Genomic DNA, 27,862 nt, shown 5'->3' with positions numbered 1-27,862 from the left:
TTCCATTGGATGTTACGGTTGCGGCACCCACTGCGATGCTCCCAAAGCTCAGCACCCAGTGTGGCCGCACACTCCCCTAGATCAGCCTTTGGAGGTTGGATTGCCATTTGTCAGGGACGCTTTAATTGAGATGATTCTATTTCTGCATTGCAGGGGGTAGGACTAGATGACCCTCGGAGTCCCTGTCAATTCTATGCTTCTAAGAATCTTCAGGATGCCTGTGTACTCCAAAGAGAGGCACACAGCTACCCTTCTAGTACCACTGGCAGAACAGCACCATCTAGCAGCCAATGAGAGAAGCAGCACCTACCTATAGCATCCTCCTGAACCTGCCCAACTGACCAGTGCCGGATTTACGTATAAGGTAACCAAGCTATAGTCTAGGGCCCCACTCTCTTGGGTCCTCCCCCCAAAAAACCAAGAAAAAAACTGGATGTACATTTCCAAAATATAAGATGAAAAATAAATAAAATAAAACTTACATACAGCAACAGTGTTTTGTGTTGTGTTTGGACCTATTAGGTCCATAAATTACCATATAGCACATATTCAACACAAAAAAACAGCAACAATTTGTTGTTGACAAAGGACAGCTGGACATATAATGGCCCCATTACCTTCAGGAGCTTAGGGCCTCATCAAACCTAACTCCAACTCCAACCCTGAACCTAGGGGATAAATGAAGCTGGGAGCAGAAACTCTATTCATTGCCCTGGCTTTAACCCTTTCTGTCTATTCCACCCTGTGCAAAGTCGGATGGGATGGGGCGTGGAGGAAGCAGCAGCCCCCCCCCTATTTATTCCTAGTTATATATCTCTTAGGCGCTTCCTCGGCCCTGCCTCGCCGTTCTGGTGGGCGCAGGGTGGATGAGGCGCGGGCACGAGCGAGTGGCAAGGAAGGCTTCGCGGGGGACGACGCCCAGCAGGCGACAGCCTTGCCTCCCTGGCCGCGAGCGGCCGCTGTTTTGTTTCGAAAATGCACGCAAGAACTAGGGCAGCATGAGGCAAGGCTGCGCCCTTGTGGCCGCAGTAGGTGCAGGCCTGAGTGGCCCAGCAGAAGTCGGAGCAGGACAGGCCCCGATCTCCACCGTGTCCTTTCCTAGCGACCTGTTGTTCACAACTCATTTTTCCCTCAGAAAACTCTTGCAGGAGAAATGGGCTTCGTGTCTCCCTTTTAGGCTTCAGGGGCTGCCTCTTGTGACACTGGAATGCTGCGTTTACCCTCATTCTTGCCCCCTTTTTTTGCAGCATCCACAAGATGTCTTATATCCCCACCCCAGGAAAAAAGAAATAATAATCCAGATCTGTCATTTCCTGGATTATCATTTCCCATGCTTTAATCTGTTGCCAATGAACCTTTTGCAGATTATGCCGCTGTCTGAAAGCACCCCCAGTTCTGCTTGCGTGCCACGAAATCCATTTTGCCAGAAAGGCATTTTTGTCCCTTTGGGGTGGGTGGGATTTGGTCACATACTAGCAAATTAAGGCAGCACAATCAAAGTGGATTTGGCACTCATGCACCAAAACAAGAATTGCCCCCCCAAACCAGACTTTTGGGGAAATGCACTGAGAAGTATGGAAGAACACTTGGTGCAATGTTCTAGGGCCTCCCCACAAACAAATAGTCAATGTTGTCTAATGTTTGTGGAAACAAATTTGGCTGAATTCTCAATAAAGAGGTCACCTGAAAGCCAATGAGAAAAAAAGCCTGTTTGGACACTGTGCCTAGAAAAAGCAGAGCAAGGGTAAGTATGGTTGAGCCCTCAGTCTCTTTCTCTTTGTGCTTTCCAGACTGACTCGTAGCCTCAAGGTTTCTTCTTCTTCTTTAAAAAAATGTTTTCCTCACTATGTGTTGAGAAGGGCTGGGCAATTCCCATAACTGAGCTGAGCCTTGCTGTGCCCTGCTCTGCCCCGCCCAATGTCCTTAGCAACCCAACCTGGCAACTTAAGGAGACAAAGGCACAGAACACAGGCTGGACTGGAGCGTCCTTGCAAAATGGAACCAGGGTGGCCCTTGCCTCTCACATTGCTCCTCAGCATCTGTACTATAGGTAAGAGTTATGGGGATCTCGGCTCCATCATGCATGAAGCTCCTGCTCCATATCTGTTCAGTGGAGGATCCCCATTCCCAAATTAGATTTCGCTGTTAGGACATGGGAACCAAGAGACTGGAGAATTAGTGTCCCTATGGGTTGTTGTTGTTGTTGTTGTTGTTGTTGTTAGTATTAGTCAGCTTTTCACCTGAGGCCCCCGGGAAGGTTACAACCATTTACAATGTATTATTAAAAGTCACAGCTCAACCACAAAATGTTATAACATAAAAAAAAAAAAAATTCTTCCAGTAGCACCTTAGAGACCAACCAAGGTGCTACTGGAAGGAATTTTTAATTTTTGTTTCGACTACGGCAGACCAACACGGCTACCTACCTGTAACAAAATGTTATAGTTAACTTTCGGCTAGTCAAGGTCAACCTAGACATAGCGTGAGTTATCCACGGCCAGAAACTATTGTGTTTTTAAAAGAATAGCAGCTAGTGGGGTGATGGTGGTTTGTGTTGAGCACATGGCGCTGGGGAAGAATTGACAGCCCTAGACACCATGAGAGCATTACCACAGCCCAGTCCGTCAAAGGTTTCCTAATCCTTCCCTCTGAAGAGATTGGTCCATGCGTTTGCCTGAGTACTCTCTGAAACAGAAATATGCATGATTCCTTCCAGAAGCAAGGGATAACAGGTAGAAGGTGGCATTTCCACAGGCAGAGCTTTTTCTTCCATATGACAACCTGCTTCTTCCTCAGTTCTCTCTTTCAACATCTGGGAACCCCAGGCTCCTTTGCTTTTGGTTGGGGAGTATGTTTGCTGAGGGAATGTTTGCTCACTAATTGAACTGAATGTCCGGTAGATAATAACAGTGTTTTCTCTTGTGTTTCCCCACCCCCCACCCCACTGCTCTAGATCCAGCCATCGGAGATGTAGGTAAGGAGAGGAAACCTCCACACTTCCCTACTTAACAGACCTATGACCATTGGCAGGGGAAGGAAGATCACCCTATGCAGTGCAAAAGGAGGCTTTGATGCACAACAGCTGTGAAAACAAAGTCGGCTGTTCTTAATGCAGGCAAACATGGGTTATAGCCAAGCGTGTATGTTTGAGCACATGCACCTCCAGATGGGCATACAGACACCTGAGTGCCTAAAATGCTGTTACGATACACTGTGGGGGAAGCTGCCTACGGTCAGAGCAAGGCAGCCCCTCTCCTGCAAACATAATATTGTAGTACCCTAGGAAGCCTTTGAACAGCAGCTGCTCTTAGGCTGCCAGATCTTCACTATAGATGAGAAGAGACAGACTGTAAATGCTCTGGAGTTGAATGAATACAAAAAAAATATTCCTTTATACAGTTAGTTAAAAGAGTTGGCATAACCATTTAACAATGCATACACAGCAATAACAATGCATGAACAGCCCAATTCCAAACCGCTATTGAGAACATAACGGCATCAGTTTATTGATGTTTGCTGAATGATCACTATCAGTGCTGTTAGGATCTGTTCCTGTTGCTCATTCATCCTCCATATTTGGGTGTCTTGCAAATTTGCTTTCTTCTCTCTTTCTTTTGTCCTCAGTCTTGTTTATTTGTTTATGACATTTTACCTGAGTTGTTCTTGGAGCCATATCGCAATTCTTGCATTGAAGAATCGCAATTCTTGCATTGAAGAATCGCAATTCTTGCATTCAACCTAATGACCCTCAGGGTCCCTTCCAACTCTTACAGTTCTATGATTTTACTATTCATTTATGAAAGCAAGCTGCCTATATTTCAGAAACATGGAAATTACCCATGTCATATGCATGCTTATCAAAGAGGGCTTTACTCTGCTGTAGTTAATGGTGCCATGGGACCAATACTCTCATTGCTGTCTCTGTCTCAGTGATTGAGGGCATCCCAGACACTGTGGTGCTAGAAGACAGCTTGACACCAGGTACAACCGTGGCCAACTTCACCGGCAACTGTACAGACTCCAGCGATCCACCCGCAGTAAATCTGAAGACCACAAGCCCCACCACATCTTTTTTCAATCAGCCAAATTTTGTACCCCCTGACATCTATGAGGTACAAAAGACCTGTAAATTTGTAGTCAATTCTGTGTGTGTGTGTGTGTGTGTGTGTGTGTGTACGCAAGGGGAAAGCTTTTCCTGCCATCATGTTCTATGAGAGTACAGGGACTCTTTCCCTCTGTGGCATTTTAAAACACATTTTAGTGGGGATTTTTGAACTGGGATTCGTGAGTCAACAGTGCTGTTGTCCTGCTGCACTTCACACCAGATATTTCAATCCAATCAAGATGAACTGGCCTCTTGTGGGACTAGAATATTTAATAAATTCTATCAATTAAACATACCTAAAAGAATTGAACAGGTTAAGTGTCATTTTTGTTAACTAGTATTGTGTCATGGAATACAGCTTTTGTTTAGCAAATGTAACCTGATTTTTAATGTATGTGAACATGTAACTAGTATGTAGAAGCATAGAGCATGTCTTCACTACAAGTGTAAAACTGTTTCATACCTGTTTCACTGCATTGTTGCCTACATTAGGATGATATGAAGCAGCAGCAATTAGCTGCTTATCTTCCCACAAGTATGCAAAACTACTCCCCAAATATTACTGATGGATGCAAAGGGGGAGACTTTTAGTTGCTGCTGCTACTTTAATTAGGCCATTCCAACATGCCACGTCCTCCCACCTGGCACTTGGGCACCTATCTGGCATATGGACATCTATTGATTGGTGCCCATGGCAACACCAACACTGGGCTGTTCAACAGGATTGAACATGTGGAAGAGAGGTGCAACACATGCTGAGATGTTTTTTCTTTTGGCTTCCAGGTGAGCCTTAGTCCCAGTGCTGCCATGGATGCTAGACGGGTGAATCAGTATGTTTTGACATTCAGTGCAAGTTGCCCAAGTGGCACGCCAGTTGAAGTTAAGCTCTTCATTCGAGTCATTGCAGCAGACAGATTGGAGTGTGGCAGTGGACCTGAATACATAGGTAAGGCTATCACAATAGCTCTGGTATTTCATCCTAAGGCCCTGACAAGGGTGCCATGGTGAGAAGAGTTTTAATATGGTACAGTACTGCGGTGTGGTGAGGGTAGGGGTGGTGGTCTCGCTACCAGGCACTGAGAGGCAGTGAGTTCTCTAGCAACATGTGGCAGATCCTGCATGGCAAGGAGGGTGCTGGTTTTTTTTCAACCATGGGGAGGCAGATTTGAATAGTAAGTAGACTTGCCAGTGCTAGAAGAAGGGACTCTGGGGCTGCCCGTGCCAGTGGGAAGCTCAGCCTGCAGAGGGCTCCAGTGCTGTCAAAGGGGCAGATTCTAACTAGGGCAAGAGTCTGACTGCTCCCATCTCTTTTACTGCTGCAGGAGAGAAACCAGTAGGCGTTTCAGAGGATGTTGGCCCTGGAGAGTTCATCTACCAAATTGTACTGAAGAGAGAAGGCAGAGGCAACTTGACTGTAAGTACCTTTGTTGCTGCGAAAGCAGGAATGTTGGAAGACTTTAAAAAATAAAAATAAAACCATTATAAACTATTCTTTTTTTTATAATAATTTTTTTTATTGCATTTTCCACAAAAAAGAACAAAAAAGCATATTTTCACAAACATTACAAAAAGAAAATTTTTCACAAACATTTCAAAAGAAAAAGAAAAACATAGACAAAAAAAGAAAAGAAAAAAGAAGATTTTAACATAAAAATAAACTCACTTTCCAATTATAACCTTCAAAACCTTATTTTCCTTACTTCCACCCGCCTCCCGATCTTGTATTCTATGTAATAATTAGTTCAGCAAGCTCAATCTTTGTTCATTTTGATTCTTGGTCCCTCCCTTTGTGCTCTTATTTAACTCAGTCACTAGAACCCCTTCTTTTCCTTTTCAATGTCCTCAACATTCAAAGATTTTACAGTGTTTTTGTAAATAGACTTTAAACTTCTTCCAGTCCTCTTCCACCTGCTCTTCTCCTTGATCTCGAATTCTGCAGGTCATTTCAGCCAGTTCCATATAGTCTATTACTTGCATCTGCCATTCTTCCAGAGTGGGTAGATCTTGTGTCTTCCAATACTTTGCGATGAGTATTCTTGCTGCTGCTGTAGCGTACATAAAGAAAGTTCTGTCCTTCTTTGGCACCAATTGGCCGACCATGCCCAGAAGAAAGGCCTCTGGTTTCTTCAAGAAGGTATACTTAAATACCTTTTTCAGTTCATTATATATCATCTCCCAGAAAGCCTTGATCCTTGGGCACGTCCACCAAAGGTGAAAGAATGTCCCTTCAGTTTCTTTACATTTCCAACATTTATTATCGGGCAGATGGTAGATTTTTGCAAGTTTGACTGGGGTCATGTACCACCTATATATCATTTTCATAATATTCTCTCTTAAGGCATTACATGCCGTGAATTTCATACCGGTGGTCCACAACTGTTCCCAGTCAACAAACATAATGTTATGACCAACGTCTTGTGCCCATTTTATCATAGCAGATTTTACCGTTTCATCCTCAGTATTCCACTTCAACAGCAGGTTATACATTCTCGACAATATCTTAGCATTGGGTTCTAACAATTCTGTTTCCAGCTTTGATTTTTCCACCTGGAAACCAATTTTCCTGTCCAAGTGATAGGCCTCTCTTATTTGAAAATAATGTAACCAGTCTCGCACCTTATCCTTAAGTTTCTCATAGCTTTGCAATTTCACTTTATCTCCCTCCTGCTCCAGAATTTCCCAATATTTTGGCCAGTTAGATTCCATATTAAGCTTTTTTAAGGCCTTTGCTTCCATAGGTGAGAGCCACCTAGGGGTTTTATTTTCCAATAAATCTTTGTATTTTATCCAGACATTAAACAATGCTTTCCTGACAATATGGTTTTTAAATGTCTTGTACACTTTAGCCTTACCGTACCACAAGTATGCATGCCACCCAAAAACGTTATCATATCCTTCCAAATCTAAAATATCCGTGTTTTCAAGAAGTAGCCAATCCTTCAACCAGCAAAAAGCTGCTGCTTCATAATATAACTTAAAGTCCGGCAGGGCAAACCCCCCTCTTTCCTTTGCGTCAGTAAGAATTTTGTATTTTATTCTGGGCTTTTTGCCCTGCCAGACAAATCTAGAAATTTCTTTTTGCCACTTCTCAAAACAGTACATTTTGTCAATGATTTGTAGCGTCTGAAACAAAAACAACATTCTTGGCAGTACATTCATTTTGATAACAGCAATTCTACCCAGTAAGGAAAGTTTCAAATTTGTCCAAATTTCAATATCTTTTTTCACTTCTGACCAACACTTCTCATAATTATCTTTAAATAAATTTACATTCTTCGAAGTCAAGTTCACCCCTAGGTATTTCACTTTTTTCACCAATGTTAAACCTGTTTCTTCCTGAAACCTTTCCTTCTCTACTGCTGTCAAATTTTTCTCTAAAACCATAGTTTTAGATTTATTCAATTTAAAACCTGCCACCCGACCAAATTCTTGTATTATTTCCAGTGCTCTTTTAGAACTAGGGATTGGCTCCTGTAGTGTCAGTACTAGGTCATCTGCGTAGGCTTTAAGTTTGTAGTGTTTAACTCCGACCTGTATACCCTGAATCTGTTGGTCCCTTCTAATCATGTTCAGCAAGACCTCCAGGACTGAAATAAAAAGCAAAGGGGAAATTGGGCAGCCTTGTCGTGTCCCTTTCTCTATCTTAACTTCTTCAGTAACTGCATTATTCACTATTAATTTCGCCTTCTGTTCTGAGTAGATCGCGCCTATACCGTTTCCAAACCTTTCTCCAACCCCCATCCCTTGCAAATTTTTCCTCATAAAACTCCAAGAAATATTGTCAAAGGCTTTCTCCGCATCAATAAATATCAAGACAGCTTTTGTGTTTATATTAACTTGTAGCTTTTCTAAAATGTCAATTAAGTTTCTCGTGTTATTTGACAATTGTCTGCCTGGGAGAAAGCCAGCTTGGTCTTTATGAATCATTGTTGCTAAAACTTTTTTCAATCTTCTAGCTAGAATATCAGCAAAAATTTTATAATCCACATTAAGTAGGGATATGGGGCGGTAGTTCTTTAGTTGTGTCTTTTCTATCTCATTTTTCGGTATAAGCGTGATGTAAGCTTCTTTCCACGACTCCGGCGCTCTTTTCCCTTCCATAATTTCATTGCCAACCTCCATTAGAGGTTGAATTAAGTAATCTTTCATGTCTTTGTAGTATTTGGAGGTTAGCCCATTCCATTATAAACTATTCTTAAATAAATGCTTTTAAATAAATAAGGACTATAGTTGGGGAGAGGGACGCGGGTGGTGCTGTGGGTTAAACCACAGAGCCTAGGACTTGCTGATCAGAAGGTCGGTGGTTCGAATCCCTGCGACGGGGTGAGCTCCCGTTGCTCTGTCCCTGCTCCTGCCAAGCTAGCAGTTTGAAAGCACGTCAAAGTGCAAGTAGATAAATAGGTACTGCTCTGGCGGGAAGGTAAACGGCGTTTCCGTGCACTGCTCTGGTTTGCCAGAAGCGGCTTAGTCATGCTGGCCACATGACCTGGAAGCTGTATGCCGGCTCCCTCGGCCTATAGAGCGAGATGAGCGCTGCAACCCCAGAGTTTCTTTAAAACAATTAAAGAAACAATTTCCCCAGCCAACTTTATTTTCTTTTTATACAGTTCTCCATAGAGAATGCCTCTCTGCCTTTCATCATAACTGGAGATGGAAGAGTCCTGGCACCTGCCATGGGTTTCAGTTGCGAGCAAGCTGGCAAGGTGTGTTCCATTGCTTACTGTACCTATGCATATGTTCTGTCAATATCACTGTCCTTATAACATGTCACTCCCCAGCTCTGTCCCCTTTCAAAAGTGTTCTGTAGTTTGTTAAGGGAGCTGGGAACTGTAGCTCTGTGAAGGAGAAACTACAGTCCTCAGGATTCTTCAGAGGACAACCTGCACTTTAAATATTCATTGGATGTGCTTTAAGTGTATGGTGTGGATCTTTATCTCACCAGACGTTTCCTCCTAGCCCTGTGACTCCCACCTCCCTGTCCCCAGGTCCTCTTTTCATTAAAAGGCATCATTTGGATGGGGCCACACAAACGATGCTAAAAAACACACACACAATGGTTTATGGAGGGAAAAACCATGCAGCAGGCTTCTGCTTCTCATGCAGAACTGTAACTAAAAGCATAGTGCTTGAGAAAGCTGACTCAACCAGTTCCTGGTATGATAAGGCAGTAGGGACAAAACACGACATTCTCCATTTCAAGGCACTGTGCCTTCCTGTTCCTGGGGCTTCTGTGGCACTTCAGTCTTCCCTCCCTAGGAGCCAGTGTGGTATAGTGGTTAAGAGTGGTAGACTCGTAATCTGGGGAACCGGGTTCGCGTCTCCGCTCCTCCACATGCAGCTGCTGGGTGACCTTGGGCTAGTCACACTTCTCTGAAGTCTCTCAGCCTCACTCACCTCACAGAGCGTTTGTTGTGGGGGAGGAAGGGAAAGGAGAATGTTAGCCACTTTGAGACTCCTTTGGGTAGTGATAAAGCGGGATATCAAATCCAAACTCTTCTTCTTCTTGGACCTATCCCTTCTGCTTGTAAATTCATGCCATGCCGTTCTCCCTGCAGTCATTCTCAATGGTCATTGTGGTAACGGACAGTGATGGGAGAAGCTGCCGCAGGACTCTGGCAGTGAAGGTGCTGCCTGTTTACCACAAGCAAGTCAATTTCACGTGAGTTGAGTTGTACTATGTTGTTTTTAATGGTGCTATATGGTTATATGCCACCCTGATATTTTATGATATGCTGGTATAGGGCACTTTTATGAATAAACAGTGGGGAGAGGGATACAAAGGCTCTTGGGCTCCAAGTTCCTCACAGCATAAACTTAAGGCATGGGCTACTTGCCCCAATATGTTCCGCCAACACTGGTGGTTATGCAATATCATAAGAAAGGTGTGCTTAAGGAACTTTTACCACAGAATAGAGAGTGCTGGGGCATCGCTCCCAGATCATGTCTAGTCACACTTAACCTGAGAGTTGCACTTCTGTGACACTGCAAAGGATTAAAATAGTGCTTTTTTGGCACCTCTAAAATATCGCCTTCTCATAAAGCAATCACTTTTGATGTAAGGAATGTACATTCAGGCCATCAGAGATTTGAGCCAGGGCAAGAGGCTACTGATACGGGCTTCCCCATTCCAGGGCACATGTGGGACCCATCCACTTCCCCTCTCATTAACTTGTACCAGAGAAGGAAAGCCCTAGCTCTGACAGCCTTTTGAGTAGACAAACAGCAGGTCCCTGTGATACCTGGAGTGTCGCTTTTCCCACCCAAGTGCCATGCCAGAGAGGCTATTGCTGACTAGTGGCTGCCAGTCCCTGGTGGTAGAGGTGGTAGAGATGATCTGGATTTGAGAGCAGAAACTGAATTAGGAGAGATTATTGACTTGCTGTAAGGGAGCTGTGCAAATCCCTTCTAGTGTCAGGACAGGTTTACTGTCTCCTCTGTCCCATGGGCCTGGGCAGCACAACAAGAGCAGTGAGGAGTGTGAGCTTCTCTGAAACACCACCAGCCACCATTGTATTGGGGACTGGGTCATCACACTACGTCAAATTCTTTGAAGGAAGCATAGAGCAGGGAGGACATTCAGGTGTGTTTTTCTCTTTCTTCCCTTTGATGCCACACATATTGTTGGAGTTGCATGGAGCAGCCTTAACTCACTTCCCTATTTTTCAACGTGACTCTAAAAGTCCTTGTTGTCCTGTTAATGCTCAGCTTCCTGTATTATCCCCAAACAGGAATATTCAACTATGAGTAGATGGGGTGGCTTATAGAACCTGGGGCTTACAGTCTTTTCTTCATGATTTAGGGAGTCATCATTAGCAATATCGGTATCAGAAAACACAATTCCCCTCCAGCCTATTGTAAGAGTCAATGCCAGTGGGGAAAATGTGCTTTACCGGATCATCTCCTCTCTGCCCACAAGGCATTTCATCATTGAACCAGGTAAGGAGAATCCAGGGATGTGACATGGAACCCACACAGCCTCAGGGAGGGCTGGGCCTTCCATGGTGGTCATCAACAATGGTCTTCAAACTATGTCAGCCATCTTACCCTCAAGGAGCTGAGTGATCACAGCCAGTCTCTTGCTTGCATGCAGACACAGGCATAATCAGGAACACGTATGAGCTAAATCTGAGACGCTATCCAGACCTAACTGAAACCCTGCTCACAGTGGAAGCCTACAACATGCTGCATCCCACAGATAAAGCCACCATCACCATCAACATTACAGTAAAGCAGCAGAACCTGCAAGGACCTCTGTGCACCCCTGCTGTAATTGTGTAAGTCTCCATAGAGCAAAAGGATCTTACTCAAGCTTGAGCCAGCAAAAGAAATGTAGAGTTTGAGGGTCTCTCCCTACCTGCTATGCACAGCAGGGTATAGCAGTATTTAGGGTATAAGAGGATCCATGGGTATTAACCATGAGTAGGCAAATTAAGGCCTGGGGGCCGGATCTGGCCCAATCGCCTTCTAAATCCGGCCCGCAGATGGTCTGGAAATCAGCGTGTTTTTACATGAGTAGAATGTGTCTTTTTATTTAAAATGCATCTCTGGGTTATTTGTGGGAAATAGGAATTCGTTCTTTTTTTTTCTTTCTCCAAAATATAGTCTGGCCCCCCACAAGGTCTTAGGGACAGTGGACCGGCCTCCTGCTGAAAAGGTTTGCTGACCCCTGGATTAACTATGCCTCTGAGAGGAGAATTGGGTCTAGAGCGGTGGTGGGGACTTGTGGCTCTCCAGATGTGATTTGGCCTCAGCTGCTATCAACTCCAGACAGGTATGAGGAGTGTTGAAGATCAGCAACATCTGGAAGGGCCATAGGTCTCCCACCCCTGATCCAGAAGTAAGAACGATCTTAAGGGCTAATGAGTCAGAGCAATCAGAGCACAAGAATTGTCTTCTTTCCACTGACAGAACAGTAGCCCTATGGAGAAGCCTTGACATGCTTGAGCTTCTGTTTGTCTTGTCATCAGTGATCAGCTCTAAGAGAGGTTATTGAGAAACATAGGCAAAGCAGGGAGGAGGAGATTTTTCTCTCCTTTCAAATCACCATTTCTACCCTTCTGCATCTTTTACTCTTTGTGGCTATTGCTGCTTAATCCTAGGACTGAGATTCCAGAGACGACCCCCATTGGGACGCAACTGCCGTCTCCATCTTGTAATGATGTAGAGAGTGGCAGCGATAGGCTTCACTACGAAATAATGGAGGGCAGCCAGAGCCCTCCCTATAGCTTCCAAATGAGGCACTCGGAACTACAGGTAAGCCCTTGGAATGGACTTATTTCTTTCATCAGATATGTTAGGGAGAAAGAGTGTGGAGAGTGGGCAAGGCTTAAGGGTTGAGTAGCTTCCAACATACCTAGCCATCCTCTCAGTTTTGCCAGAATTTAGGGCAAAATGTCTCAGGGTACTACTTAATTCCAATTCAGTCACTTCTGGGTACCTGAGAGATAATGAGTGTGGTATCTCTAATTAACAATGAGTTTACCATTTTCCCAGACAAAGCATCTCCCCTTGGCAGAGGATGCTATTAGTTTAAGATGTGCCCATATGGTCCTGACCTTTCTGTCCTTGGGTCCTGGCAGGTGAACACCACTTTGGACTGTGACTCTGAAGCTATGGCCAGCCTTAACTTCCAGTACCAAGCCACCATTCTAGTGACTGATGATGGAAGTCCTCCACAAAACAGTGCGTACTGCTCTGTCAGTCAAATGTTATTTGGGTTTGGTCTTCTTTGATACTGAACACAGAAGGTCATGGGAAATCAGGACTTCAGCAAAATCTCTCCTGGATTGGCTTGCTTTGAGGTATGGTAGGAATCAAAGGGCAGAGGTGACTTCCCCTGGTAAAATCCTTGCTGCAGAAACAGTTATTGGAGCTCTCTGTTGGCAAAGGTAAATCTATCATGTTTATGGTTGTTGTCTGGATTAGTACCAGGACCTAGGAACCCAATGAAATGCAGGCACAAAGTACTTGCTGAGGATCAGAACTAAATTATAGGCCAGATGGTATGTGTTCAGTAGGCAGTGACAGTGTTTTAATGAGCCTGTTTGCATATGTTTCATAAGAAGTTGAAGTTCGGATTTATAGCAGAAGACAGCATTCCCCCCCCCCATTATACATTTCTTTTGTACCTCACGGCTTTGGCTTCTGTTAGTACACACACACACACACACACCACTTGGGTGCTTTTGGCTTTTATGAATCCAAAATCTGTACCAAGAAACTTGAGTTCTCTTACCTTTGTATATTATGTAAAAAGCTATGCAAAGTCCCATCTCAGCTCAGACCTCACTGAGCTCTAGCTCTGAGGGCCTTCTGGTGATTTTCTCATTGCAAGAATTTACAGGGAACCAGGCAGAGGGCCTTCTCGGTAGGGGCACCTGCCCTGTGGAATGCCTTCCCAGGAGATGTCAAAGAGATACAGTGGAACCTTGGTTGTTGAACGTAATTCATTCCGGAAGACCATTTGACTTCCAAAACATTCAGCAACCAAGGCACAATGGGCGGTCAGCAAATTCCATTGCAAAAATGGAGAAACACACCTCAGAAGCCGTTTGACTTCCAAGGTGCATTTGAAAACGGAAGCATTCACTTATGGGTTTTCGGCGTTTGGGTTCTGAATTGTTCAGCTTCCGAGACACTGGAAAACCGAGGTTCCACTGTAATTATACAACCTTCTGTATGCATCTGAAGGCAGCCGGGTATCAGGAAGCTTTTAATGTATTATGTTCAGTTGTGTTTTTGTATATTCTGTTGGAAGCCTCCCAGAGTGCCTGGGGCAACCCAGTCGGATGGGCGGGATAAAAAAAAACAAGTTGTTGTTGTTGTCGTTGTCAGCTGCTGACCACTGCAAATTCTACTCAGCTTCTGCTCTGGCTTCAGAGATTTTTACCAGACACTTTGAGGATGATTCAGAGGCAATATGATAGCCATCTTCAACTATGTGAATGGCTGTCACATAGGTGATGAAGCAATTTTGTTTTCTGATGCTCCAGAGACTTAGGACCTGAACAATGGGTTCAAATTTCAATAAAATAAAATTTAGATTAAACTTTAGGAATAACTTCTTCACCCTGTGAGCCACCTGACAGTGGAACAGGTTGCCTTGGAAGGTGATGGGCTCCCCTTCATTATAGGCTTTTAAGGAAAGACTGGCTGGCCATCTGTCCAGGATGCTGTAGCAGACAGTTTCCTGCATCAGCGGAGGGGTTGGGCTAATGACCTTTGAAGCACCACTTCTGTCACTCTATGATTCTGTACTTTGCAGCCTGATGAACTAGAAATCTCCCTTAATTAAAAAAGAAAAAGAAAAGAAATCTAAGGCAGCAATCCTAACCCTATTTACCCAGGAGTAAGCCCTACTGAATTCAATAGGACTTACCTCTGTGTAGTCATAGTTAGGCTGGTGCTGTAAGAGCCTTAGGGTGCTAAATTCTGAGCCCACATTCTGTGCTTCTTTAGTGCAAAAGTGGAATCACAGAATATACACAGCCTTGATTGTTACCATTTTGCTCTGTTCTTAAGAGCATCCTCTCCGTACTACCTCACCTGACTTGGCCACCCATATCGTGGGCCCATCTTGATACAGCCATCTACTAGGAATAAAGAAACAGATTTGCAAACAATCTCTTCCTTTGGGGATGTTTGAACAAGGAAAGGATGTGTTTGTGTGAAGCTGCAATCCACATTCCACTTCTGCACAAGCCTGAAGAGGCAACAAAGTGTAGTGAACATTGATTTGCCACAACCCTACAGAGAATAGCAAATACTGACACAGTGACCAATCCTTCTGTTACATTTTCCAAGTGCCTTCAAAAGCATTCCAATGAAGAAAACATGTTGGAAGAAGCCTCCAGGTTGAACATTTTAGTTGCCTGACCACATTGGTTAATGAACAATTTGTAAAAACCTGACTGAAAACAAACCAAGTAGTAGCTCAACAATGAACTTTGTTAACGGGTTACCACTGAAAACCAAAGGTGCCATCCAACCAAAGTATTTTCAAGTTTGATTGAATTCAATGAACATGACATAAGACTATGCCTGCCACCCTGCATTGAAATCAGTGTGCTTATTGTTAATTTGATTGTGTCCTGGGCGTACAGGGAGATAAGAACTACCAATTATTGTATACCATAAAAGTCATGGCTAAACAATAAGGGAAACTTCAAAGCAGCTGTAGAAATTCTGCAAATCATCTGCCCTTATACTTGTGGCTGGTTGATAAATAATCATACTTTTATCAATAGCATAAAGAAGATAATAATGACTTGCGTTGATATTTCTTGATAAAGAAAATGTAAGTCATGTACTACAGGGCTGTTGACTACAGTCATGTACTACAGTTGTTGGCTGATTTGACCTTAGAAGAAGTCCCACAAACGTCTTCTGTGGTACATGAAGGCAGACTGTTACTAAACAAATTTGTCATGGACAAGCAACAACTGCATGTGGTCTGTGTCAAAAAATAAACAGAGGATCAAACAGAAAGCCCAGCACGGACCACCCTCAAAGGGACACATACTTCACACTACAAATAGCAAACTGACAAACATCCAATAAAATGGAAATAATTAAAGCACACAAACATGAGAATTGTACGGAAAATTTTATGGATTTTAAAAAACAGTTAAAATGAATGTGCAGAGAAATGTGGTATCCACAATGGGTTCATAGACAGTTAATATGTCTAATAATTGCAAACATTGAATATATAAGTGTATAAACCAGCTAGATGAGGGTCACGGAGGCAGGTTGTAAGAACAAAACAGTGAGCTCTTTGACTGGGTGGTTGTGAGAGCCATACCACACCAGATTCTGGCCCATCACCAAATAATTAAAACTACACACGAGGTGACGACCAATTGGTTTAAATCTGGATCTGCCCCAATCACATTTCAAGCAGTGTTTAGAGGGACACAGTTTTTAAAGTGAATGGGGTAGGTATATGGGGTGTGTGTGTTTGTATTGAGTACCTCTACGCAAGGGCTACCTCCCAGCTGGGGCAAAAGACCTTGACAAGAGAGGCTACAGGGAGGTAAGTGACAGGTATGCAGTGCTCTGTTCACACATCCCTCTTGCTTGAAAAATCAGACCCCACTTCCTCTGGTTACATGTAACTGGGTTTAAATTAAAGTTGAAACCTGCAAGCCTGCAGCTATCTTGTACAATTTGAGCCGGGCATTTTGCTAATGGTTATGTAGGCTGGTTTCTCAGTTCCTAGCCAATGCTTAGCCAACGCCTGCTGAAGCTCGAGATTTTGCTTCCATATTTATTGAGCATCATGATTGGTTTGTACAAATTATATGGGGAGTTGCTATGACATCCTTGAGTATTCTCCCTGATTTTTTTTAATGGGGAGGTTATATGATGTCATATCAGGCAGTATTTATCCCATAATTCCCAGTGCATTTCCACATCACTTTCCTTACCACAACAAATCTAGGATTTTTCCCCAGGGGTGGGGGAGGTGTTGTGCAAGAGCATCAAATCAACTGTAGCTGTGCAACTTGAATTTGCCGGTATGTGATTGAATCTCACCTGTAAAATAGTAAGTCTGAAAGTGTCCCTAGTCACGCAGGCTTCTCAGATTTGTTTCTGTCCCCTGCAGCCACAGTGCAGGTGTTGGTGACAGTAAGCCGAGTGAATGAATACAAACCAAAGTGCTCAAGGCAATTCTTTAGTGTTCCAGAAAATGCAGCCTTTGGATATTTCATTGGCAGCATCAATGGCACTGACCGAGACTATCCTTTCAACAACATCATATACAGCATCCTGGGTTCAGAGGATTCTGTTTTCTACATTGGCCATCGCTCAGGTAAGGAAGGGGATTGGAATCCTGTATGACGTATCCAGGTAAACCTATGTCACCTGCTCTTAGCCCTACTTCCCTGGTTTTATATAACACACCACTTGTCTGGGTTTATTCTTCAGCTCTTGACTTAATTTCGTTTCTTGCATTTTGATTTAGATGAAGGTTCCTCCCTCTTACACACACCCAGATTGGGACTGATCCCATCAGCTTAGAGAACTCCAGAGGATTTTACTAGGGAATAATGGCCCATGCTTCACAACACTTTGCCTTCTACTTTCCCAAGGCCCATACTCAAGATCATCTCAAGCAGATCATTTAACACCCTTTTAACTACATACCATACTCGCATCAAAGGGGTGGAAGAATGGAAGTGGGGATTCAGCTTTGGCAGCTGTGAATATGGACCTGGGAGTGGCCGTTATTACAAAGTACAGTGGTACCTCAGGTTAAGTACTTAATTCATTCTGGAGATCCGTTCTTAACCTGAAACTGTTCTTAACCTGAAGCACTACTTTAGCTAATGAGGCCTCCCGCTGCTTCTGTGCTGCCAGAGCACGATTTCTGTTCTCATCCTGAAGCAAAGTTCTTAACCTGAAGCACTATTTCTGGGTTAGCGGAGTCTGTAACCTGAAGCGTATGTAACCCAAGGTACCACTGTAGTATAAATGCACAATTTTATCTTTGTGGCACAGGTGAGCTCTATGTGTTGGGACCACTGGATTATGAAAAGCAGAAGTCACATCATTTGGTCATCCACCTAAGGGACTTTGATAATGGCGTAAATCCTGAATCACCGAAGACAAGTCTGTGTAACATCACCATTAATGTGCAGGTAACTGGACTTGGCAGGTGGGTGAGTAGAGTGAGGTTGTTGCAAAGCTTTGAGTGGGACTAGGTCATCTATGAGATCACCTTACCCCACATGTGTCCACTCAACCACTTTGATTGGCAGAATCGGCACTTTTTTTCAAGTTAAGGAGGAAGTTGAGTTAAGGAGGAAATGCAGTTTGAAAATGTTTGTATAAAAAACCAAGGAAGGGGAATAGGGAAGTGTAAATAATTGTGTATGTGATCAAATTTGATGGTTACTATTTAAAATTTGAAAAACTGGGAATTTTTTTTAAATAAAATAAAAATAAAACTACAGTACATACAGCAGCTGTTAACAGCCTGCTCAGGATCCTGACCTCAGTATACAGTGAAAGTTGCTTAATTGTTTCTTCCTAGGTCATAGTCCTAATGGATATCAATGGTCCTCAAAACAGTTTTTTGCCCCAAAAGGGAAGCTCCCCTTGGTGCCAATGGGTAGTTTTATGGGTAATGAAATGATCAACCCACTGAAGCCCTAGCATTCAAGACATTAAATTATTCTTTCATTGGCTCAGACCAGAATCTGAAATGAACTTTGGGAAATGAAATTGCAGAAAGTAAACCCTTTCCTGCCAAAATCAAGTGCTGTGTTCTGTAGACACCTGCTCTATGTCATCTTTTGGCTGTTGCTTGGTTCACACAGAACGCTGCAAAAGCATGGGTTATAATTGCTTCTTAACACTTCGGGTAATGTGAGAAGCCCAGCACATGAAGGGGTCCTTGCATGGAACCTCGCTTCTTGGAGCACCGGTGATAATTGCAAATGGGAGATGGGAGTTTGGGAACAATCCTTTCCAGGACTTCTGTGCCGATAAACACGACCCCTTTCCTTGCTCCTAGGATATAAATGATGAGCCCCCTGTTTGTAATCCACCCTTTTATCAGAGTTTCATACTTTCCACAAGTACTACGTGTGTCACTAATCTGCAATGCACGGAAAAGAATGAACGAAGTGAACTCGCCTACAGGATTGTTGGAGGTATGGAATGGCTGAGGCAGAGCCCTAGGGAATAGGCAACAAAGAGGCTACCCTAAACTGTGACATTCTTTGTTTCCAACTCCTGAGTGAAGCTGCTGAAGGCCAGAGGTGGATTTAGCAGATATGGGCTACTGTTTGAGCCAGATAGCCGTCAGTGGAGGGATGTATGTATGTGCTGGAAAACAGGAACTTAATGGTGTGCTGAAGCTGGAACTCTCAAGGCAGAACTGAAGCAGCAGAAAACATGAGAAGGTCTGCCTGAGAGTGCAAGCCTATGCAAAGAGGGCAGCAAGGGACCGCTCTAGGTTGCATTTCTGATGGCAAATATTGAGTGTGCACCATACACTTAAGCAGGTTTAATAGTCCTTCCTCCTCAGGTCAGTGGTGTAGAGAAGGAGGGAATGCATAGTTCTGGAGCTTCTTTCAGAGCTGGAGCAATGGCATAACCTGCCAGAGTGCCAGGAATAACTGACTGGTTCTCGTTGCTCTGCCAAGTGGACTAGGTGATAATGAGGTTTTCAAGTTTGACAGATCACCGTGGAGGAGATCAGAGAACGAGGAAAATAATTGCACAGAGGCTACATACTTCTCTCTTTTTCTTTGAGTAGATTCCTGCTTCACATTAGCAGGTAAATGGTTACAATTTAGATAGATGGTTTGCATTCACAATGGAAAACTAAAAGTTACATCTTAGCTCAGATGTGTTTTACAAGTTACACCTATGCAGTAAGCACCAATGAGTTCACTCCCAGGTAATTATGCATAGGTCTACAGTCACACTTACCCTAATAAACTGGTATTGGGCTTCGAACTGCTGTTCTGTATGCTGTTTATAAATAAATCAGCACAGATGGGGGGGGGGGAATTAGACTCTACTTTGGGTCATGGCAATGTATCCCCCGCCCCCAGTCTATGACAGCTAATAATGAACGCCTGCACTTAAATTCTGAAGTGCACTATACCACTGTCCTAGGACATCCTGAGAGCTGTAGTTATGTGAAGCAGGCTTTGGAGCTCAAATGGACCTCCTTACACTCTTACAAAATTCCGATGATTCTTTCGGGGGAAGCCAAAACAAGTTAAAGTGGTATACAGCTGATGTAAGTAAAGTTTGTAGTGTAGATGTGTTCCCCTCCCTCTTTTTCAGGCAACACAAATGGGCGCTTTCGCATGAATGGAAATTGTATGCTCCATAATACCTTCTCCTATGACCATCCTGGCATTTTTGACCCCCTCACTTTTGAGCTGCTGGTGGAAGTGACAGACAGTGGGAGCACACCTCACTTCAGCACCACCGCCACCGTTCTCGTTTACGTGACTCCCTGGACCACGACAGTGCCTACTACTACCACCACCACCACGGTGAGGGGGCAGATAAGGACATGCTGTTGCCAGGAAGCCTTGAGTCAATCTGATTCACAGGAGTAGCCACACTTGCACCAGGGCCCCTAGACCCACAGCTCTTTCCCTGGGCTATGAAGTGTGTCTGCTATAGGATGCTTGCTTGCATTATGGTAGCTTAATAAGTTACTTAGTAAGTTCCATTTATAGGTGAATGCGACCTTCCTAATATGACTTGACCTTTTAGCAGCATTTGACACCTTGAATTTGAATTTGACAGCATTTGGAAGCCACCTGGATCATCTGAAATTAGACATTGGAATTGGAAATTGAAATTAGTGACTGTGTGATCTCAGAGTAGCAAGGGATGGCTGCTAGCTCTGCTGAGTTGGAATTATTGCATGGACTATAGCAACATTTCACCTTTAACTCTTTACTGTTCAGTGTTTCTGAGTAGTCACTGAGATCCATTGATTATTTGCAGTGCAGTGAGAACGGAGAACACACAGTTCCAGGACTTTTTTTCAGAGCAGACGTGATGAAATAATTGCTAGAGTGCCCAAGTTGAGAGTGGCATTCATGAGTATGGGACATCTTACTTCATCCTCATAATAACACACTTTATGAAGAGCTGTACTTGAAGATGGTTTGAAAGCTTCTATTGGTGCAGAATGCTTTGGCAAATATTTTGGAATAATATTCCCGTGAGTGAATAGTAGCAGCTCCCAGATTCAAGTGAAAATGCTTTTAAGAACCTTTAGAACAGGGAGTACATGGGTATGCAGCCTCCATTAATCATAATTTGGGAATAAATCTATTTCACAGCATGCCATGCTGGAAAAATATTCAGTACATTGTCAACAGGTCAGAAGGGCTTAGTTAGTCCAGTAGCCTCTTACTACAGGTTAAGAGCATCCCCACTCATTGATGAAGGAACAGATTGAGAAAAAATTATGGGAAGGTTTAGATTTGAATAATTCCACTTGTTCCAATGACTTGATGGGCTTTCTCAAGTGGAGCCTGACAAGCCTGAGCTTGTGTGGTTCTGCATACTAGATTTGTGTTGTTTTGATTTCAGACAGTGCCCAAGGAGCCCATCACTTTGCACAGAACTCTGAGGTACTGGGCACCAGATCCCTGGTTTGTGGTGGTTCTTACGCTCACTGGAGCTCTCCTCCTTTCTGCCTTGGGTTTATTGTTCTGGCAACTCTGCTGGAGGTGAGTTTCCAGTGAAACTTCTCTATCTATACCTTATTTCATATCAATTCCTGACTCAGCTTTGATGTCAGTGGGGTCTTCATTAGCAGTGGCTGTTACCCAGGCATATTCTGGAAGGGGACCTGTCGAATCTGTAACCAAATATGAACAATCGTTTTAACAAGAAAGAGCCTGAACTGATCCCATAGACAATGCTCTATTGCCCTCCCTGCTACCTTGAAAAATGTGAGCTTTTACAATCTGTTGCATGCCACCAAAACCTTTCTCTTGCCCTCTTGAGCTCAAGGAACATTTTGGCTTGCTAAGTACCTTCTCAGAACTCTCACTGTTGTTCGTATTTCAGGAAAGCACCTGGAGAGACATCTCAGCCCCTACTGCAGAACAAGTAAGAACCCCTATCCATGACACAGAGCCTTGTGCAACTTGGGGGGGGGGGTGTTGATTTTCATGGCATCACTTGGACAGGGCCGAAACTAGGCTTTCTGTTACTCGGGTCAAAGACCCAGTTTGTCACATACCCCCATATACCCCTACACACACACACACACACACACACACACACACACCTCAACACATTTCTTCATAAAGGGAATAAAAAGTAGTTTGAAAGAGGCTGGAGAATAGATAATCTCTCCAAATAGTAAAATTGTCTGTGTGTGTATCTGGCTTTCATTCAGCCTTAAGTAGATCTCCTCAGAGAGTAATAGATCATCTGAGGAATTATAAGAAGTATTATGACTGTATGATATAACAACAACAACAATGGAAGCTGTGATAATGATTGGGCACATACCAGAGAATAAGCCCTATTGAACTCAGTGAGACTTACTTCTTCTGAGTAAAAATGCTTAAGATTGCAGTATAAGACTGCAATCACAGTAACCTGGGAGTAAGCTGCATTGAATTCAGTGGGACTTACTTCTGAGTAGTAAAGACTTGCAGTTTAAGGTTCTAATTAGTGAAATAAAATAATAAATACTCCACAAGTTTCCTTTAAAATATGCTGGATGCTGAACCATTGCAATTAAATAATTTAAAGTGGATTGGCTACATTTTCCATCCAAATTACAGGAAGGGATAAATACAAAGTGCTTCATATGCCAGCATCACATTTCTTCCATTGCAGGTATTTTATTTTCAGTATGAAGAGGACTCAGTTTTTATAGCTGATTGTATGCAGCAGTGCCTTCTTTATGTATTCACATGGTGCAAACATGTATGTTGTCCTTTAGATCCACACACAGAGAGAGACACAGAGAGACAGAGACAGAGAGAGAGAGAGAGCTCTTTTAATTGATCTCTGAGATGTTGTGGGAAGCAAAAGAAAAGAGCAACAAAACTTCCCCCTTTCATCTTTGCTTGGAGAGCAACCTTCTTCAGGATTTCTCTTTCACACACAGTTCCAAAAACAGAAGTGCCCCTCTAGAGGCTTCACACAGGCTGAGACCCCAGCTAGCCACCCCACCCCTTGGAAGGGTCTGTCTTACAGGGCAAAGTCTTGTAGGAGGTACAGAAATGAGCTGAAGCACATCTCAGCTAAGAAGATGGAGTTATAACAGCCACTGACCACATACTACTTGGAAGGGCCCAGCTGATGTCATTGCTATGGTGGGGGGTGGGTTTCATAGTTTGTTCAACATTCAGGAACTTTATGTATATACAGCAAATACAGACTGTCAAAATTCTGTGCCAATTTAGCAATGCAAAAACTACACTAAGAAAAACAAATTATATCACTCCTTATGCTTTATGCAGATTCATTAAATTTGCTCATTTGCCATCATTCTGCTGCATCTCCCAGTCATGGAGAGAAACATAATGAGCTATGCCGGGCACCAAAGCCTCACCATATGGCTGTGAGGAAATCTACGGAGTTTCCTCACGCCTCCCAGCTTTTTAAGTTTCACCAGACATTGTTCTGCATATTTTTGAGCCTGGTTTCACAGCTTTATGGGATCTTGTTTTATCTCTCTTTTTTCTCTCTGTCTCTTTCATCAAACAGGGAAGTTTGAATTCTACTGAACTTGTGTGAGGTGCTCACTGTCAAAACACACACCTCTGGTCACTCTCAGTGATAAGCTCTTATAACTCCGGTATCCAGCCTTAAGGTATCAGAAGCAATAGGGTGAACTACGGTTTCCTTGGCCAGCAAGAGACAGAAGGCCTATGCAGCTCTCAAGAATGGGCCTCTCTCAGCTGTCCAAAGCCTTCACTATAGATGCTGCTGGCAGAGTTAATTGGGCAGATTTGGGAGGGCTAAGCCTAATAATAACACAGCCTGGTTTCCCTTGTAGTGGAGCAGAGCTTCATCTTAATGATTAATCCAGACTATTGCTTTGTCTGCCATTAGCCTTGATGGACTCTCACAAGGATGCCGAGTTCCTTCTGATCCACATTTCTCATTCTGTAGGGACAAAGGAGTGGAAAGAAATTACGTCGCAACGGAAGAGCCAAGCAAGGAGAAAGGGAAAGATTCCACTGAGCCACTGAGTCTGGTACGGCATAGTCCACTTTCAATTTCCCCAGTTGGTTTGTACTTAGCTTGCTTCTACATGCTGCTATCAGTCACCAGCAATTGTGGCAATTCTGCACTTCCATGTGTGGAGCAGCCTTCCTCACCTGGCGCCCTTTAGATGTTTTGGACTACAACTCCCATCAGCCCTAGCCAGCATCACCCGTGATGAGAGATGATGGGAGTTATAGTCCAAAGCATCTGGAGGGCACCAGGTTGGGAGAGAGTGGTCTAAACTGATATGGGGCCATGGGTTTGTCAGGGATTTTATGCTCAGCAGTAGCTGTGTGACACTCTACTGTGTGCTAATGTTTCTAGATTGTGTGGCCAACCATACTTGTGTTAACAGTGTACAATCCATAGAGCATGACATAGAGCCTGGCATGTCTTGTGTCCATTGGGATCCAGTAATGTGCAGACTGCCTACTTGGTGAAATGCTCAGTTCAAAAGCAGCTTTCCTTCCCTCATAGTGCTCCTTGCCCTTGGTACCCAAGGTTGGGACTATGATTATAATGTTAGTTCATCTATTTCTCTTCCTCTCTTGCTGTAGCAACTCCAATTTGATGGTCGTGCCCAGGACCCTGGTAAGCTCATTCTCCATTGTTTAATAATTGTTTCAAAGCACTCTCATGGGGTGTATAGCATGGGGACAGTATAGCAGTTCAGTCAGTTTATCAATCATCAAGCAATCAATGTGACATGCACATGTTTTTTCATGTCATTGAAAGAAAGGCCATGCCATGCTTCCCTTAGCTAGAGCTGATTTCATTAGCACATGGGTGAGAACACAACCTTTTTAGATTGTGTGAGCCAGATCCTTTTCTGGACCCAACACCAAAGACCAATTTTGACAGGTGAGTAGGGCAACCCATCAGTCACATGACATTATCATACTGTTGGATAGTTGACAGGTGGGCATTCACCTCTTCCACCTAATTACCTTGTGACACCGGCCTTGAAACCGTAACGAGAGACAGCTGTATGTAAGCTCATTATTTCTGAGGTTCTAACCCATTCCCATAAACCAGACTTAAAGGGGCAATAATGCCACAACCTCCTGCATTGGAAGAGTGCAGGGTTGACTTCCCCACACCTCAGCAATTTTGCTTTCTGCAGGGATTGGGAGCATATCTGAACTGGGCAGGGCTGACCTCTTTGCATATCAACTGATGTTGGGGAAGCCAATACTACTTTCTACAGGAACCAACTGTACACATCAGTTCCCATGAGGGACAGGCACATGCAGCCATACCTTGCAGTTCAGCAGCTGAAAAGTGGGTGGTTCAGTCCTGCTTCTTTAGGGATCAATTTCCCCCATTCATCAGCTGATGCCAGCTGCTCAGTGGGATGATGCCACCTGATTAAGAGGTGGGCATGGTTTCAGGATAAACCGTTTTATATTTTTAACAAAAAAAACTCAAAACGGTTTACAACCCACATTAAAACATCAAATAAAACAATCCAGAATAAAATATTACAGAAGAAAGTCAAGTATACATTCAAAGCAGCATAATGACCAGGAAACTAAAATATGAACTTATAAGATTCAAAATAAAACCTTGCTAAAGGAAGTCACATATAAAATGCACAATTAAAACAGCATAATTAGCAGGAGCATGAAATATTATCATAAGCACAGAACATATCTGCTGCTGTTGCTGCCAATCCTGCCAGTGGTGGTTCATGGTGGCTGTGAAAGCTCAGGCTTGGTGACCTGGATCTGCAATAAGACAGAAAGATTACATGTCACAGCAGTCAGCGAACCCATAATCTATAACTGGCTCTCTGGCAAGGATGACAGACTGAGAACCATGTGGGTCTAATGATATTATCAGGCTGTGTAGATCCCTGTAGGATGCCATGACTGGGAAGTCTGAAGGTTCCAAATGAAACAAATGCTAGGTATGAACTACAGATGCCACAGAGCAAGGCCACTTATAACCTCCACGTTTGTATCTTAAAAAAAAAATTATTTCATACAAAATCAGGCATGAATGAAACCATTGCAGAAAACAGGCTAGAAGTACTGAAGCAGAGACAGTGTGAGTGCACAGTGTGGGATTGTTGTTGGGCAGATGGAGAAGGCAAAGGATGGGGACGTGGAGCTAAACTGGACAAAGGCCTAATGTTGTTCCTTGTTTTATGTCCCTAGTCACTGGCCAATATTACCTGTTTGACAGCAGCACTGGAGCACGGCGCTGGGTGTGAGTATGCCCTATTTCATCTTAAGGAGCGAGGCACAGGTGTACACAGATAAAAAGGAGAAACAGGGTTTTCTGCACAGCACCAATACTGTTATTTACATATACATATAAAAAATTGTCACCTGCTGTTTATGTTGGGCTGGCAACTAGCCTTTCCTATCACGTGCCCCTAATTGTTTACATTGACTTGTGCATGTTCCTGGGGAATCAGAGAAGCCTCTAAGAGCCTCTTCACTGGCAAGCCGTTTTCCTCCTGGCTAGTCTTCATCTGATAAACTTCAAGATCTGACAACTTGGGTTGCTACGTTTGTTTCTTACCCTGCTCTAGAACTTTGTTCTGATCCAGCAGCGCTCTTGTGTTCTTATGTTCTCTGTGAAAATTGTGCCATAATAAAGGATGTGCCTTTGATTGTGTATAGAAAGCCTTTCTTTGACTAACTACTAAGTTAGCACAACCATTTCCAAAATATCTAATACTAGGGGTAGGGAGGTTAACAGGCCAAAGAGCAAGTTCTAAACTTGTGTGTTTCCATTATGTTCTAAGAAGAGCTAAGATGTTATCTTTAAAATAAGAGGGGGAGAGCAGAGCCTATTGGGTGCGTCTTTCCTAATAGCTGCCCCCCCAAAAAAACCCCCACCCCAACTTGGAGCCAGCCTTGTGGCTTGCCCTTAACATCAAATGAATCATTGTCTCTTGACCCAGCTCCCTGAACAAAATGCCCTAAATTGGCATGTGTGGTATTGAGAGCATCATATTATTTTGTGCACCGTGATGTTTCCTGAATATGATGACACATGTTACCATCAAACCACACTGAACACTGACAACAATTTTCATGTGTGAGGCGGGTCAGAAGAAACTTGGACACCCTCCCATGAAGCATACAACTGCAAGGATTGATTACTAATGTGTTATATAGAGAGGATGGCATTTGGAATGTTAAGGAGTATTCAGTGACACTTAGTAAACCAGTTAATCACTCCCATTTGTTACATACAGAGAGTTGATCAAAGAAGGACACCTTAATCTGCTGACAGCTCTATTGCAGGGACATTTCTATAACATCAGGATGCCCCATTTGTGTATCTGTCTTCCCTTTTAAATTCTCTTGGCTGAGGTAAGGTGAGCTGGGCCATGGGAACCACAGGTATAACCTTTGGTTACCCCAGAATGACAAATAAATGAGAGCTTCAATAGAGAAGTGAAAGCTGGAAGCGGGTTTTTTAAGTTCCAGTTAGTTTCAAAAAGCCCCCATTGTTTCTGCATTAGCTATGCAGAACCACACACTCGTCTCTCACACATAAGAGCAGTGCAATGGAACAAGAAGCTAGAGCTCAAAACCTCTGCTGAGCAGAGGCCACCTGGCATAGATTCCCTATTTCTCTTTTTCCTCACTGCTCTTAAGTTGCCAAGCTGTAAGACGCCCTACTGGCTAGAAAGCTGTGAACACCCTGGGGCAGAGTGACATAGGACCTCTGCAGACTAGAGCAGGTTTTGGGCAGGTGTATTCTGCAACATGGCGAAAACACAGTAACAGTGCTTTAGTGGTGAATTTATGCTTGGCACATCATTCCACTTTATTAGTTGTTTTTTGATGCTTCCCCAGTGTTATCACACTATTATTGTCTAGAAGGGCACTCTAGTGCAATGGGCCAACCCCACCCCCACCCCAGTCATACAGGAATGTGGTATGAAAAGTAACAGGTCTTCAGCTGGATGCTACAGGACATGCACAGACTGGAAATGAAGCAGTGTGACCTCCCCAAAACTTTTGCAGGCACAAACAATATTGAAACCAGAAATACATATGGCCAACCCAA

The 27,862-nt window shown here is 43.5% G+C and overlaps 1 protein-coding gene across 6 annotated transcripts; it reads left to right on the top strand.

The window, feature by feature from the left end:
• The first annotated feature begins 242 nt into the window (after positions 1-242).
• Positions 243-26,463, top strand: CDHR4 (cadherin related family member 4). Of its 6 annotated transcripts, none has more exons than XM_079964329.1 (20): positions 243-364; positions 2,954-2,974; positions 3,931-4,112; positions 4,889-5,051; positions 5,428-5,519; positions 8,713-8,808; positions 9,661-9,764; positions 10,905-11,041; positions 11,196-11,379; positions 12,205-12,358; positions 12,685-12,787; positions 16,713-16,919; positions 17,609-17,748; positions 18,627-18,765; positions 19,913-20,127; positions 21,185-21,324; positions 21,668-21,709; positions 23,735-23,819; positions 24,388-24,421; positions 25,990-26,463. In XM_079964329.1, the coding sequence occupies exons 4-20, from the start codon at positions 4,913-4,915 to the stop codon at positions 26,043-26,045; spliced, it is 2,067 nt and encodes a 688-aa protein (XP_079820455.1). In that variant the 5' UTR covers positions 243-364; positions 2,954-2,974; positions 3,931-4,112; positions 4,889-4,912; the 3' UTR covers positions 26,046-26,463. The 6 variants fall into 6 exon arrangements, with proteins under 6 accessions (XP_079820455.1, XP_079820458.1, XP_079820457.1 ...); XM_079964330.1 differs by lacking the exon at positions 243-364 and adding an exon at positions 631-1,744; XM_079964327.1 differs by lacking the exon at positions 243-364 and adding an exon at positions 1,802-2,050.
• The last annotated feature ends 1,399 nt before the right edge of the window (positions 26,464-27,862 follow it).

The sequence above is a fragment of the Podarcis cretensis genome (genome assembly GCF_951804945.1).
Source record: "Podarcis cretensis genome assembly, chromosome: 2".
Taxonomy (NCBI): domain Eukaryota; kingdom Metazoa; phylum Chordata; class Lepidosauria; order Squamata; family Lacertidae; genus Podarcis; species Podarcis cretensis.
Note: the sequence above shows the minus strand (reverse complement) of the source record. Positions and strands in the feature narration are given on the sequence as shown.

Bases quoted from the DNA above. Each gene is read 5' to 3' on its own strand.
- CDHR4 (XM_079964327.1), top strand. From the start codon at position 1,918: ATGTCCTTAGCAACCCAACCTGGCAACTTAAGGAGACAAAGGCACAGA. The intron at 21,325-21,667 runs GTGAGTTTCCAG...TTCGTATTTCAG, and splicing joins TTCTGGCAACTCTGCTGGAG to GAAAGCACCTGGAGAGACAT. The intron at 21,710-23,734 runs GTAAGAACCCCT...CTCATTCTGTAG, and splicing joins CAGCCCCTACTGCAGAACAA to GGACAAAGGAGTGGAAAGAA.